General features: G+C 43.1%; 1 protein-coding gene and 1 non-coding gene across 7 annotated transcripts in view; both read left to right on the forward strand.

The window, feature by feature from the left end:
• STAR (steroidogenic acute regulatory protein) overlaps window positions 1–11,756 on the forward strand; it is a 28,690-nt gene extending 16,934 nt beyond the window's left edge. For all 6 annotated transcript variants that reach the window (XM_064477459.1, XM_064477461.1, XM_064477463.1 and 3 more), the window contains 7 exons: window positions 7,090–7,337; window positions 8,395–8,508; window positions 8,828–8,955; window positions 10,042–10,200; window positions 10,290–10,474; window positions 11,088–11,181; window positions 11,414–11,756. In XM_064477459.1, coding sequence (XP_064333529.1) covers window positions 7,274–7,337; window positions 8,395–8,508; window positions 8,828–8,955; window positions 10,042–10,200; window positions 10,290–10,474; window positions 11,088–11,181; window positions 11,414–11,527 — 858 coding nt within the window. In that variant the 5' untranslated portion in view covers window positions 7,090–7,273 and the 3' untranslated portion in view covers window positions 11,528–11,756. The remainder of the gene's footprint in view (window positions 1–7,089; window positions 7,338–8,394; window positions 8,509–8,827; window positions 8,956–10,041; window positions 10,201–10,289; window positions 10,475–11,087; window positions 11,182–11,413) is intronic.
• A 930-nt stretch (window positions 11,757–12,686) lies between these two features.
• Window positions 12,687–12,822, forward strand: LOC116149267 (U11 spliceosomal RNA). The gene has a single exon (XR_004132883.1). It is a non-coding gene; the product is annotated as a U11 spliceosomal RNA (small nuclear RNA).
• Window positions 12,823–14,204: the final 1,382 nt, after the last annotated feature.

Below are 14,204 nucleotides of genomic sequence, written 5' to 3' on the forward strand. Positions count from 1 at the left end.
CTTCCCTTATCTAGAGTTTGACTATTGCAATCACTGATCTCATACAGAACTATATATTTGGTTCATTTCAAGTCACCTAGACATCTTTATTTTCACTGGAGGCTCAGTTACACATTTGGTAATTCAAGAAAAAATGATCTTGTAAAATAGGCAGAATGTAAGTAACAAAGCTAGTAGCCTTAATAAAGTCATAAGTAAATACTTCAAGTCAAGAGCTTCCATTAGGTGCAGGCCAGCATATCCCCTGGTTGCCTGACCCAGTCTGTTCCAGACCAATCGCTATCTTTAAGGGAAATGATATATTGGCATTGTTCATAATGTACTCAACCCAATTTCCTAGTGTTAGTAGACTGATTATCTAGTATGATTTAGTTGTTACCAATATAAGGGCCTTTCAACTTAAATGATCATCGTCTGGTGTTAGTCATATAAATCCATCCCATAACTGAGGGAGTGTCCCTCCTAATAATCAGGAAGTTATATCCTTTGAAATTTAGCTCATTGCTCTGACTGACCTTAGTTAACCTTTAAAAGAAAATGCATATTTATGGCCAAGGTCAGAGCAAATATGACTGATGGCCAAGTGAGGGGGTCCTGAACAGAACTGTAACTTCTTTCTTCTAAAAGGAATTTCCTGAGGGCCATCCAGTTAGAGCCATGGAGAGGAGAAATCCACCAAGGTAACCCAGAAGTACTGGATGTAGGTAATGACTGTAAACCCAATAATTGGATTAATTTTTGAATTCTGCATAGAATTTGTGCCCATAATAGAAAAACATTTGATTTATGCAAAAGTCCAAGAAATTAAGAAAATACTATAAACAGTCATATGGTTCAGGCCTAGTACTCTGCTTCTGATGTGGCCTTCTTCTCGTCCTGGGGTGGGTGTAGCTTCTTCTCTAAGTGTCGTTATAAGGTGAGTTCAAGGTCAGCAGTCCTCTCTATTAGACCAGTGCAGGGGCACTTTTTAAGTGGAATATATAAATCCAAGAGTCGATTCCCTTCAGTTTTGCTGCTCACTAGCTAGTTAAGAGTACCTGATAAGGGTCCTTCCATCTAGGCTGGAGAAAGTCCTTTAAATGATGTCTTTTCCAGTATACATCATCTCCTTGTTACAGGTCAGGGGGCATCTGATCTTCATCCAAAGATTACTGTGATAAGCTTCAGAAACAAACTTATAATGTCCTTTTAATAATTCCATTAAACTTTATAATTATTTTTAAACTTTATAATTATAATTAACAGAGCAACAAGAAGCCATCAAAAGAAGTAAGTCTTGGGCAGTTAATATAAACCTTGAAGACAATTAAGAACACTATAACTTAATATCCGCTGAAACTTAATGCTTTTTTCTCTAAAATCACCCTCATTTCTACCAAATACAGGTAAATTAAGACTAATTTATTTGCAAAATAAACTTGTCCTGGTTTTTTACATAAGTGTAGGTGATCATATAGATTCTTTTAAATTGGCTGTGCTGAAACTTTTCACAAGGAATCTCAGGTTGAACTTTTAAAAGGCCTCTTAAGGCCAGGAAAGCCATGCCAAGAGCTTGCCATCAGATTCCGCCTGCGACATCTATAGATTTGCATGAATTCTCTTCTCAAGGTCTCCAAAATATCTTCACATTCTTGCACCTGCCAGGAGGTGACCTTCCTTATTCACCTGAGAGGGCTGTTAGGAAAATTTCCAATTTCTGGAGGGATCAGGTAGAAAAAAAAGATAAATGTTTCAGTTCTGCTTACAAATGTATAATTCACCAACTTGCTGTAAGTCACAGTTAGTTAAAGGTTTCCTTCCACCTGGCTAAGATATAAGGTTTCCTTATACCTAGAAAACAAAGATTAAAAGCTAGTAATACTTCAGACAAAAAGCCATAAAAATTATAACCATATTCATCAGTTCACTCAGTCCTATGTAACTAATTCTTGATCTTTTGTTAATAGTTTTATGAAGCCATCAGGGTTTCTACTAGAATTCTTTAATTTCTTACCCAGTTCACTGCTATGATCTGAAAGTTATCAGAAACCTGTACTTGTCAAAAGGTCCTTTCCGTGTATATTCTTGAAGATAAAGTATTTTTGGAAAAGCATCAGAATACAATAATAACTGTCTATAAATGGCAAATGACTTTAAAAGGTAGAGTTAAAGACTGATTACAGTGCAAATGTCAAAGAATTTGGTTATTTTTATGACATACAATATTAAAATAATAGCGAATTATGACTGATAACATTATACAAGGACATATTAAAGTTTTAGAAGTTTCACATAACTTTTAGAACATTTACGACATTTACCCATACAATGGAACCTAAGAATGTTTATTACCATTCATTTGACAATGCTTTCCATGTCATTTAACATACCACAGAAGCCTAACTAGTTTAACTTCTTTTTTTTTTTTAACATTTTTTTACTGAGTAATAGTCATTTTACAATGTTGTGCCAGATTTAACATCTTTCTTTGATAACGAGAGAAAACAAATCTCTTCAGGTGTTCCAGGGGCCTCTGGAAAACCTCAAAGTTAACTAGAGGTCAAAGAATTTCATTTAAAACTTGATTTGGAAAAGGTTGTCAAAAATACCAAAAAGGTTTAAAAACACTTGGTCAAATAGGATCTTCAGTCACTGTGAAACTACATTTATTTAACCAAAGTGACAATAAAAGATTTCAAAGGCAAATATAGATAGCTACAACAGATTACTTCAAAAAATAAAGAAACTTCATAATCTGTTACCAAAAGCAGATCAATAATCTAAGAAAACTTTGTCCTCTCAAGAGACAGAAAACCAAATTCAGGTTTGGCACTACCTTAAATATTAAAATTCATGTACTCAATTAAATTTATTCTACTCTTAGCCAGCCCTGATCCCATACAAACCTTTCTTTTCTTTTTTTTTTTTTAGGGTTTCTTTCCCCCAAACCTTCTATAACTTCTTTTCTGCCTCCAGATTTTTGTCTTATGCATTTCCCTTTCTCTTTACGACAAAATTATTTCTTCTTCCCTTAACTAAATGCATTTCCATTCCTTATACTTTTTTCTCCTTGCAAACAAAAATGTTCTCCTTATTAATTTTTAGTACCTTTAATTACATATTTGAATTAGAGTTCTCAACTCTTAAAAAAAAAAGCACCTTAATTTCTAGTGAAAACTAATAATTAAGCAATTATGAACTGTCTTTTCCATTAGCATTCTGTAGACTGGCAAACTAATAAATACTATTTATAATTTCTAAAAACATGTGCTTTCTTACAGAAAATGTCTCAATTTAACACCAAATATATTTACTAGTTGTCCTAAATACCTTTAGTTTCTCTGTAAAAAGAAGCCTATGTTCAATAGTTAATGTTTTAGTATCTATTTCATTTGGGAATGATTCTATATTCAATAAACCTTCATCATTTTAACTTAATTTATCAAAACTCTCCAGTTTCAAGTTACTAAATATCTGGGAAACTATTTTTAAGAGGGCATTCCTAAAGTATAATTACTTCTAAAGGGTTCACCTAAAAATTTACTTTTAAAATTTCATCATACCAAGTTATTTTTCTTGCTGTCAAATTTTTATAACAGAAATGATAAGCTCTTATTTGACTCCTAGTAAACCTATGTGAAATAAAGCTATTATATTTAATATTGATGACTCTAAAGACACGTCTATATTCATTAAGCCAACAAACTTAAGCTAACTTTGATACCAAATATTAATTTAATATTGACTATTTCCCAGATCAGGTGAACCTGAAATTCATTTGGGCTAGTTTCTGAGAATTTATATAGGCCCTTAATTTCCTTTAAGCCAATTAAATAGAGCTCATTTCCAAATTAATTTTGGTTATACCATCTGCAGGTAAAGACATATCACATCTACAATATACACACAGACATACAGACACAACCAGAGATTTCATAGCTTCATTTTTAAAACTGAGTTATGAATCAGATATTACAACATAAAACTCACTAGTTTATAAGTAACAGTTGGAATAAGTTAAGTTTACTTGCTTATGTTTTTTAAAAAGGCCTCTTTTCTCTCTTTTTTTTTTCTCTCTGCCTCAGGACTTAGTCCTGAGGGCACTGGCAGAACATTTATAGCTCAAGGCACAGATAAGGAAAAGCAAATTCTTACTGGAAGAATTTGTTCCTTTAAGGGCAGAATTCTGAAAAAAAATATTTTAGCAAGCCAACATTCTCTAACTGCATACACAAAACTAGTTTTGGAATGTCAAAAGACCCCATCTTACTAAAGCAATCTTGAGAAAGAAAAACAGAGCTGAAGGTATCATCATCCCTGACCTCAGGCTGTACTCAAAGCTATAGTAATCAGCATGGTATGGGCATAAAGACAGATACATAGATCAATGGGTCAGAATAGAGCCCAGAAATAAACCTACACACTTACGATCAATTAATCTATGACAAAGGAGGCAAGAATATACAATGGAGAAAAGACAATCTCTTCAATAAGTGGTGCTGGGAAAACTAGACAGCTACCTGTAAAAGAAGGAAATTAGAACATTTTCTCACACTATATACAAAAATAAACTCAAAATAAATTAAAGACCTAAATGTAACCCTGGATAGCATAAAACTCCTAGTAGAAAACACTGGTAGAATGCTCTTTGATACAAAATTATAGCAATATTTTTTGGGGCTCTCTGTTCTAAAGCAAAGGAAACAAAAGCAAAAATAAACAAATGGGACATAATAAAATTTAAAAGCTTTTGCACAACAAAGGAAACCATTGACAAAACGAAAAGACGACCAACTGAATGGGAGAAATTATTTGCAAATGGTATGACCAATAAGGGGTTACTATCCACATATATAAACAGCTCATACACCAACATCAAGAAAAACCAAACTACCTGATTAAAAAATGAGAAGACCTGAAAAGACATTTCTCCAAAAAAAGTCATACAGATGGCCAACTGGTACATGAAAGGAAGCTCAGCATCATTCATCATCAGAGAAAAGAAAGTCACAACAGTGAAAGATCACCTCACACCTGTCAGAATGGCTGTATCAAAAAGAGCACACATAACAGATGATGACAAGGATGTGGAGAAAAGGGAACCTTTATACACTGTGGGTGGGAACGCAAATTGATGCAGCCACTGTGGAAAACAATAGAGGCTCCGCAAAAAACTAAAAATAGAACTACCACGTGATCCAGCAATCTCACTCCTGGGTATTTTTTCAAACAAATCAAAAACACTAACTTGAAAAGATACAGGCAGCCTAATGTTCCTAGCACCGTTATTTACAATAGCCAAGGTACGGATGAAAACTAAGTGTCCCATAACCAAATGAATGGATAAAGAAGGCGTGGAATGTTACTCAGCCATACAAAAAGGGAATGAAATTCCACAATTTGCGACAACATGGATGGGCCTGGAGGGTATTATGCGAAGTGAAATAAGTCAGACAGAGAAAGACAAGTACCATGGGATCTCACTCATACATGGACTCTAAAGAGTAAGACGAAGGAATTATTTTTTAGACTACCATTTTGACCATTTTCAGGGCAAGATTTCCTTCAGTTCCCAATCACACAATTACTTGTAACAATAAGTATTCCATATGTATTTTACACAAATCTGGCTGGGGTGTTAGTCAGAGGTTGGCTTTCTGATGCCCCTTATTTAGGCTGAGGAAAGATGTTTTAGCCAGCCTCTTACCACAATCTTTTAACTGAGGCCAGGTCCCTGTTATACACCACCAAATAAGACTCAGGATTATCAATTAATCGGGAGATCTGAGAACCAGGAAAGACTCATCCAAATTCAGCGGGACTTGCTGAAGAGGTGGACGGGCCTAAGAGGTCCTTGCTGGCACTGAGGTTCTGAATCCCAGTACAGTTCAGGTAAAGGAGAGAAGTCAGCTCTGTGCTTTCATGGTCACCAAAACAGCTGACTGGAAAAAAAGCACATACATCTTACCAAAATTCATCAAACTGCACATCTGAAATGTGTATAGTTTACTGTATAAGAATTATACAATAAAGGTGTTAAAAAAGAACAAATTAATTTTTTAAAAAAGTACAAGATGAGAGCTGTGAGGTTTCAGTTTTATTTGGGGGCTTACTGAGGGCTATAGCCTGGGAGACAGCCTCTCCAGAGGAACTGCTCTAAAGAGGGAGAGGGGAGGCTAGCATGTACATGACTTGGGTGAAGGAGAACATGCAATCAGGGGCACATCTGGGTAGAAGGTTGCTGCTGGTCACAAGTCACAGATATCTCCATTCATGCTTCTAGTGCTTTTCTAAGTATGGGGAGAATCTAGGCTGATAAAAAAATTTCTCCTGAAAATATAACTACTATCTAAGGGCTCATTTTGCCTGTTTTCCCAGACCACGAAGTATCCTATCCTGATCTTCCTTTCGGGGTGTATCATATGTCAGCGACTGCAGGGGCTAATGACTTGCTTCTTGTAGAACTGAGTGGCAAGCGACATTCCTACCTAGACGTCAGGCCCCTCATCCTGGGGCTAGATGACTAAGTTCTCCTTGGCAGATGCACGGGGCACTGTTCCAGGATAGTTTCTCAAAGCCTATTGTGCAGCTCACAGAACACCTGCAAGGCAATCACCTGGAAATATTTTTAAAACTACAGTTTTCGGCGGGGGGGGGGAAGGTATAGCTCAGTGGCAGAGCGCACACCTAGCAAACACAAGGTCCTGGGTTCAATCCTCAGTACCTCCATTAAAAATAGGTGAATAAATAAAAACCCAATTACCGCCCGCCCCAAAATAAAATAAATGATTTAAAAAAAAAAGTTTTCAGAGCCTTAATTCTAGATCTGACAGCTACAGAGCTGCATTCAACAGCACCGCACATGCTGCCTGAAAACCACTGTCACATGGTCCATAATTTTTTCTACATTGCCTTGACTTCTGCTGCTCCTTTCCCCTCCTCTCCAACCCCCTTCCCCGAGTCAGGCACCAACCTCCTTGCTTCTTTCTGTGCACTACCCCCACCCCTCCCCACACCCCCCCATAAATGGCCAAAGGCTCCTTATGAGGCAATCTCTCTATCCTTGACCCCTTCCTTTGCATGGTGAGTGATGGCTTTTTTATCTCCCAGTGATGAAACACAGCCTTCGGCTGGAGGCATTTAAGACACAGAACACAGTCTGGCCGTGGCTGCAGGACCCAGAGGCCAACTCTGACGAGCTCAGGAAGGACGGGAGCAGTCAGTCACCCTCAAGAGCAGAGGCCACAGCAGCAGCAGCACCAGCCTCCGCGTCTGCCCCGACTGCCAGGAAACGATGCTCCTCGCCACATTTAAGCTGTGTGCCGGCAGCTCCTACAGACATGTGCGGAACATGAAGGGTGAGCTCCCAGGGAGGCGGCATTGGGGGACCGGGAGCTCGCAGGCAATGTTTAGTGGGGAAAGTACGGGACTGGGAAGCAGGCCACTCAGGATCTGGTCCCAGCTGTGCCTCTTACTTAGCCTTCCCTTGCGGGCCTCGATTTCCCCCTAACTGAAGAACTGAGCTGGATACTCAGGTGCCCGTGTGTGTCCCTTCCAGATTTGGTCATTTCTGGTCTCCCCTCCAGGGCTCCTAGCTGTCTTGAATTCTCTCTGACTTTGCCTTTGTCTAAGATTGGTACTGAGGGTACCAGGAAAGTCCGAGCCGCAGTGGCAGAGGTGGGAGTAAGCCTGACGCCAACTGGCAGTACTGGCAAGCCCGAGACAGGGGTAGGGAAGAGAAAGGGAAAAGAAAAAGAAAGGGGAGAGACAGCAGGAGAGAATGTAGGTGGGTGAGGCGGGGAGTCCTGTTTCCATCCTACAGTCAGGAGGCAGAAACCAGGTGCTGAAGGACCCACGGTCATTTGAGTCAATCCCCTGCCATCAGTGAAAGGCATACAATCTAATGACAAGTCCTTTCCAATGACAGTGGGTTGAACTAGCTACTGTTTGGATGGAAACCATGCTTGGAAGACCTGTACCCGGCAGAGGGGCTGTTCTCACTAGATCAGCAAGACTGCCCCGGCGCACTGAGCAGTCACTCAGCAAAGGCCCCTTGCTGCGGGCAGCCGCACACACCACCGGGACCGCGTGCCTAAAAGGCTTCTGTAGCAGGATGTTTTGTTATTTGAACAAAGCTTCTTTCCAAGAAAGAATTTCAGCAAGTTTGAGTGTGGTCCCTGGCCAGCCCAGGTGAAAGGCAGTGAATTCCAGGCCCTGGAGGCAGCCTGGAGTCAAGGACACAGGACCTGGAGCTGACCTGGCTGTAGTTCAAGTTCCTACTAGAGATCTGTGTTCCTGAGCAAGTCACTTTCTCCCCCAGCCGGTGTCCTCTTCTGTCAAGATGAGGAGGTAGAATGGTCCATCTCTAAGGAGCTCTCCCACTCCTAAGGAATGGCTCCCTTCCCTTCCCTGCAGGGCTGAGGCACCAAGCTGTGCTGGCCATCGGCCAGGAGCTGAACTGGAGGGCACTGGGGGGCCCGACCCCAGGAGCGTGGATTAACCAGGTTCGGCGCCGTGGCTCTCTGCTTGGTAAGTGCAGAGGCTTCTGGGCTTCTGCCAGCGGCAGGAGGCTCCCGGCTACAAATGCGCCTGTGGCTCTGGTCTTCCCCCTCCCCTGTGCTACCCCCCCCCACCCCCTCCGCTGCCCGGCTCTCCTCACTCTGAGAGGATGGGGATGGAGTTCTTCAGGGCCACGTCCCCTCCTCTCACCTGGGTCTAACTGGACCTGCAGGCTGGACCCTATGGCTTTGGTCTTGGCTCTTCAGAGGAAAGAGCAGGTCCAGAGATCAAAGGGGTGAGAGCCGGTGGGAGGCCAGGAAGCTCAGTCTTTCCTTGGCTGTGTATCCAGGTTCTCAGCTGGAGGACACACTCTACAGCGACCAAGAACTGGCCTATATCCAGCAGGGAGAGGAGGCCATGCAGAGGGCCCTGGGCATCCTGAGCAACCAGGAAGGTTGGAAGAGGGAGAGCCAGCAGGTAAGGGTGGGTGTGGAGGAAGCCACAGTTCCTCATGGTTCCAATGCCACCCTCAAGGCCAGCTGGGGTCTTTGTTCTTCTCAGAATTCCTGCCTCACGCAGCAGTCACTGGGCAGCAAGCAGTTTTAACTTGAGAATTCTCCTTTTCCCAAGGATATATCCCTAGATAGCCCCTTCCCCCAAAGACATCCTGGAGGCTCGCATGTGAGCCTGAATCCTTATCTACCCTCCACATGCACTGAACACCCGTGCAGACCATGGGACTGGGATTCAGGTGCAGTAGAGGCCTCACCCTCCCTGGGTCAGAAGTTCCAGAGCCAATGTGCAGTGTCTGTGCATAGCCTACCTTCCAGCTGAGCTTGCAGGGGTGATCTGGGCTCACTTGCAATGGGGCTGGATCAGAACACAGGTGGCCTAAGGCCTTCTGGGGTGCTCTGCCCCTGAGCACTGCACCTGTGCCGGGAGCCAGTAACAAGGCATGTGTTCAAGGCCGGTGACTCTGAGACTCCGGTGGCTTTGTCTTTACCAAAAGCTCTGGTGCTGCCACTGGCCAAAGTTTAAGGAAGATCTTTCCTTCTCCAAGTTCTCAGAGTTAAAAGACTCCGAATTTGGGAGTCAGGAAATCTGGGATCTAGGCCCAGCAATGCTCTTAGCTAAGGGTCTCTGGGCATCTCACTGACCTTCTCTGGCTCGACATCCTTGGGTGTAAAATGAGGTATTGGACTAGGAAAAGAAAATCTGTGTGAAGCTAGCTGGTTGTAGACACCACATTCCCCACTCCCAGGTTTGTCCCGCTAGGATCTTTGAGCTTCTGCAGTAAGGACCTACCCACCCCCATCAACATTTACCCCCAAGAAACAAGGGTCCAGGGACCAGTTTCCCTCCCCAGTCTGCAGATACACGAGGCTTGTGGCAGGAAGATGACCTCCTCTACTGTAACCAGAGATAGCTCCACGCTTCTGCAGGCTTAGTTTAGAGTTCTCCGGGCTGTTCCCCTTCTGCCTCGCCTGGCACTGTCCCTGTGCCCTCGGCTGGGAATGTTTGTCTCTAACCTTTACCCAGGGGCTCCTCTCTGCCTCCCAACAGGCGAATGGGGATGAAGTGCTGAGTAAAGTGGTCCCAGACGTGGGCAAGGTGTTCCGGCTGGAGGTGGTGGTCGATCAGCCCATGGAGAGGCTTTATGAAGAGCTTGTGGAGCGCATGGAGACCATGGGCGAGTGGAATCCGAATGTCAAGGAGATCAAGGTGGGGTGGAGATGAGCTGGGGGTGGGTGTGGGAGCGCCTCGGCCCCAGCCTGGCTGAGTAGTGACTCTGGTTCCTCGTGGCCTGGCAGGTCCTGCAGAAGATTGGGAAAGACACAGTCATCACCCATGAGCTGGCCGCAGAGGCAGCAGGAAACCTCGTGGGGCCCCGAGACTTTGTGAGTGTGCGCTGTACCAAGCGCCGGGGCTCCATGTGTGTGCTGGCTGGCATGGCCACGCGCTTCGAGGAGATGCCTGAGCAGAAGGGTGTTATCAGGTAATACTGGCAGCAGCCTCAAAAGCTCTTTTAACATGGGTTGGGGACATGCACCTACCAAATGTGTGATGAACCCGACTCCAAGAAACCAATCCTTGGTCCCATCTACTCCCAGCATCCTTCCGTGGAGCAAGTGTCCTACCTTCCTTAGCAGAGGAAGACAAGATTGCCCATACAATCTTTATAGCCATTTTGTCCTGACCTTCCCAGAAAGTTTAAGAACCCTAGTAATTTTCTAAAACAATATACAGGGCTGAGATTTAGCTGTTCAGGTATGACCAAAATGTTGACTAAAATAGAATCCGTACCTCTTAGAATACAGCTGCTACTTGAGTTTTCCAGGGGTCCCAGTCACCACCCTGGACCCTTTCTCGACCTCCCCATCATCTGGCAAATAAAAGGCACCACAGGAGGCCTCCAGGTTCCAGCTCCAACTAGCATTTGTTCTGAGGAGCTGGTAACCATGCCAACTGCTAAATCTCACCCTTGGCAAAGGACTTCTCTGATGAGATTTGGGAAGGATGAGGTACTTAAGGAGTGTGGCTGGTAGAACTAGTCAGCGTTAAGAGAACCCTGACTTGTCCTCCTGACCCGACTTGTCTTCATCCGGCAGAGCTGAGCACGGCCCCACCTGCATGGTGCTGCATCCTCTGGCTGGAAGCCCCTCAAAGACCAAACTCACCTGGCTGCTCAGCATTGACCTCAAGGTGAGGGGCACGGGAGGTGGCTCTGGGGAGGTGGTGGTGAGAAAAATACACTCTTAACCTCTCCCACATCATCCCACAGGGAACAGGACCCTGATCAGTTGCAAGGGTGTACCTATAATCAGAGCCAGAAGGCCAAGCCTAGGCAACCCACAACGCTGGGGGTAGGGCATGGCGGTGTCTAAAGGGGGACATCACCTGCAAGATGGCCAAATTTTTCTAACTTCACCTCTAGGGATGGCTTCCAAAGACTATCATCAACCAGGTCCTATCGCAGACCCAGGTGGATTTTGCCAACCACCTGCGCAAGCGTCTAGAGTCCAGCTCTGCTCTTGAAGCCAGGTGTTGAAGACCAGACAGCTATCTCCGGCTCAGCTGGCGTGCAGGCCCATTGGGAGGTCCCTGCTGGAAGCCCCCAAGTCTGTGCAAGATCTTCACCTGGGGCCTGCAGGATGGGGTAGTAGTATGTTTTGAATGATACTAGAACTCAGATCAGTAACAGTACCAAGAAAATGGGGACAAGGCTCTTCTAACTTCATTCACTGATTGGCTCTAAAATGAAGGTTAAGGGTCCCAAAGTATCTGTAGAACTTTCTTCCGAGCCCTTACATAGTTACCTAAAAACATCTCAAAAATGCTACCAGCTGACACAGGGTGCAGAGGGTGTAAAACACAGGGATCGGGACCTCAGACATGAAGGGCTCAAGAGCTCCATTCCTGTGGGCAGGGTGTGCGGACCCAGCAGGCCTTACACAGGGCTCCCAGCAACCCCCTGCTCCTCCGCCAAGTGGGTAGAGAGCCGCACCAAAGAACAAGCAGGTGCCTTCGAGAAATTTCACCCAAGTTATCTTAGTGAAAAAATACAGAACTAATTAAAAACTATTAGAATGGTTTCCCTGCTTCTTCCATGAGCAGCAGCCAGAATAAAGAATCATAACTAACATAAAAACTTCAGTGTGTACCAGTTTTTAAATTCTACTCTTAAAAATCCATTCTAATAAACTGTAACTTCATGCTAGAGGAGTCGTGGGAAAAGATTGCTTAATTCGTTAAACTAAATTTCCTACCTCAAAGGGAAAACTAGAGGACTTAGGTCATTCAATTTTGTAGGACCTGTTAACATTAATCTTTCCTAAAAATTTAATTTACACAATAAGCACAAGCCTAAACTGGTTCTTAAAAGAACTATGGCTGAAAGCTGATTAATGGGCATTGGAAGACGATTATGACCAAAGATTTTTATTCACCTAATTAAAAGGACAGGACCAAAGATGACCAAAGATGAATGGTACTACTAAGACAAAGTTAAATGAAATCAAATTTTATTACTTTCCCACTAGTGACTGTTTAGACCTAAAATGGGAACTGAAACTTTAGTTCACAGTCAATTGTATCACCTCTCAGTCTGACTTGGGGCTGCCAATTTATCTGCTTAAACAGGTCAATGTTTACTATTTTGAGGAGACAGTTTGGAAGACAGGGTAATATGGTGATAAAATCCTTTCCCTAAAATGGGCTTCTGTCGTGAGCGGCCCATGCAGGGCAGCTCAATTGCTCTGCGTGCGGAATCAACATCAAGAGATTGCGGAAGCATAATTTTTTGGTACCTGGGGAGCTGGTGATCGTTGGTCCTGGAGCCCCCCCACCCCAAAAACAAAAAACAAATCCTTTCCCAGGATTCAGAGAATATGCTTTAAAAATATACACCGAGAGGGAGTTATTTGGCTACAATCTCTAAGTAGGAGGAAAACCCAGCCATTACCACTTGAAGCTTTTCCATGCTAGTGCTAACAGCATGGATGATTTAGACCATTTGTAATCAGAGCTCTAGCTTATTTATTAAACAAATTAGCAGTGGCAGAAATGATGGTATTTATTGAGGTACTGAAATTTTACAACTGATAGAGGTATTTATTATTATTTATTCTGATTATTCCTTAGTAGTCTATTTTGGGTATAGATGAAATGTTGATCCAGCCAGGGGCTTCAGAGTGAGGGGATAACTGTAGAAATACATGTAGAACAGAATCATCATCCACACCCACCTAAGAAGAAGTGGAAGATGTGCAGAGCAACATATACTCTGGTTTCAAGAGAACACACGGACAATAAAGAAATGGGCTTTCAACACACACCATGGCTTTTGAGTTCAATTATAATCTGCCTTTTTCAAATATGCAACTGTGTCTTTGAGATGCCTGGGGAGACACTTTCTCACCTGTTTAACTCTACAGTGGAATAAAATGAGTTGTCAGTGATGATCTGTGTACAGGAACCATTCTATGTAGGTCTACATGAAGAGTAGGTATTCTGAGCCCTTCAAATGAAACTTATCCAAACACACACACAGAATATGAAGTGTCAACAGGCAAAAATCATTACTTCTGGAATCTCTGATTTATGAAAGCGGAATGTACACAATCCTAATCTTACTTAAATGGAGAGTGAGTGTACAACTTATATATGTGGTAATGTACATTACAAAGAATTTACCCCCAGTTTCCTCTAAATAACACCACCCTCATTTACTCAAGTTCTTCAAACTCTGAGGATCCAGAAGCTTTATGACCAAGAACAGCCACGAATAAACAGACCCCAGCCTGCGATCAGACTGATTCTGTGGGGTTTCCTATTAAGAGAGTTGAGACAGCCAAAACAAAGAGCCTGGGTGATTCACTAAGAGACAAATACATCAGTCAAAGCTTTTGTGTTAAGATACCAATAGTCACTTGAAATTTGGGAGATTTATTAAACAGGAATCATATGTGGTGATTCATAGCAATATATTCCCTACCTGGTGGTGAGCCACTCTCCCATCACCTGCTACACTCGGAGAAGTCTGGAGCAATCCTGGGAGGACGGCACTGCGACTGATGGATTCAAGGGGGCCAGGGAGGGGAAGGCATAGCTCAGTGGTAGAGCACGTGCTTAGCACGTACAAGGTCCTGGGTTCAATCCCCAGCACCTCCATTAAAAAATTAATTAAAACCTAATTACCTACCCCCACCCCAAAACAAACAACAACA

The sequence above is a fragment of the Camelus dromedarius genome, chromosome 22, assembly GCF_036321535.1.
Source record: "Camelus dromedarius isolate mCamDro1 chromosome 22, mCamDro1.pat, whole genome shotgun sequence".
Classification (NCBI taxonomy): domain Eukaryota; kingdom Metazoa; phylum Chordata; class Mammalia; order Artiodactyla; family Camelidae; genus Camelus; species Camelus dromedarius.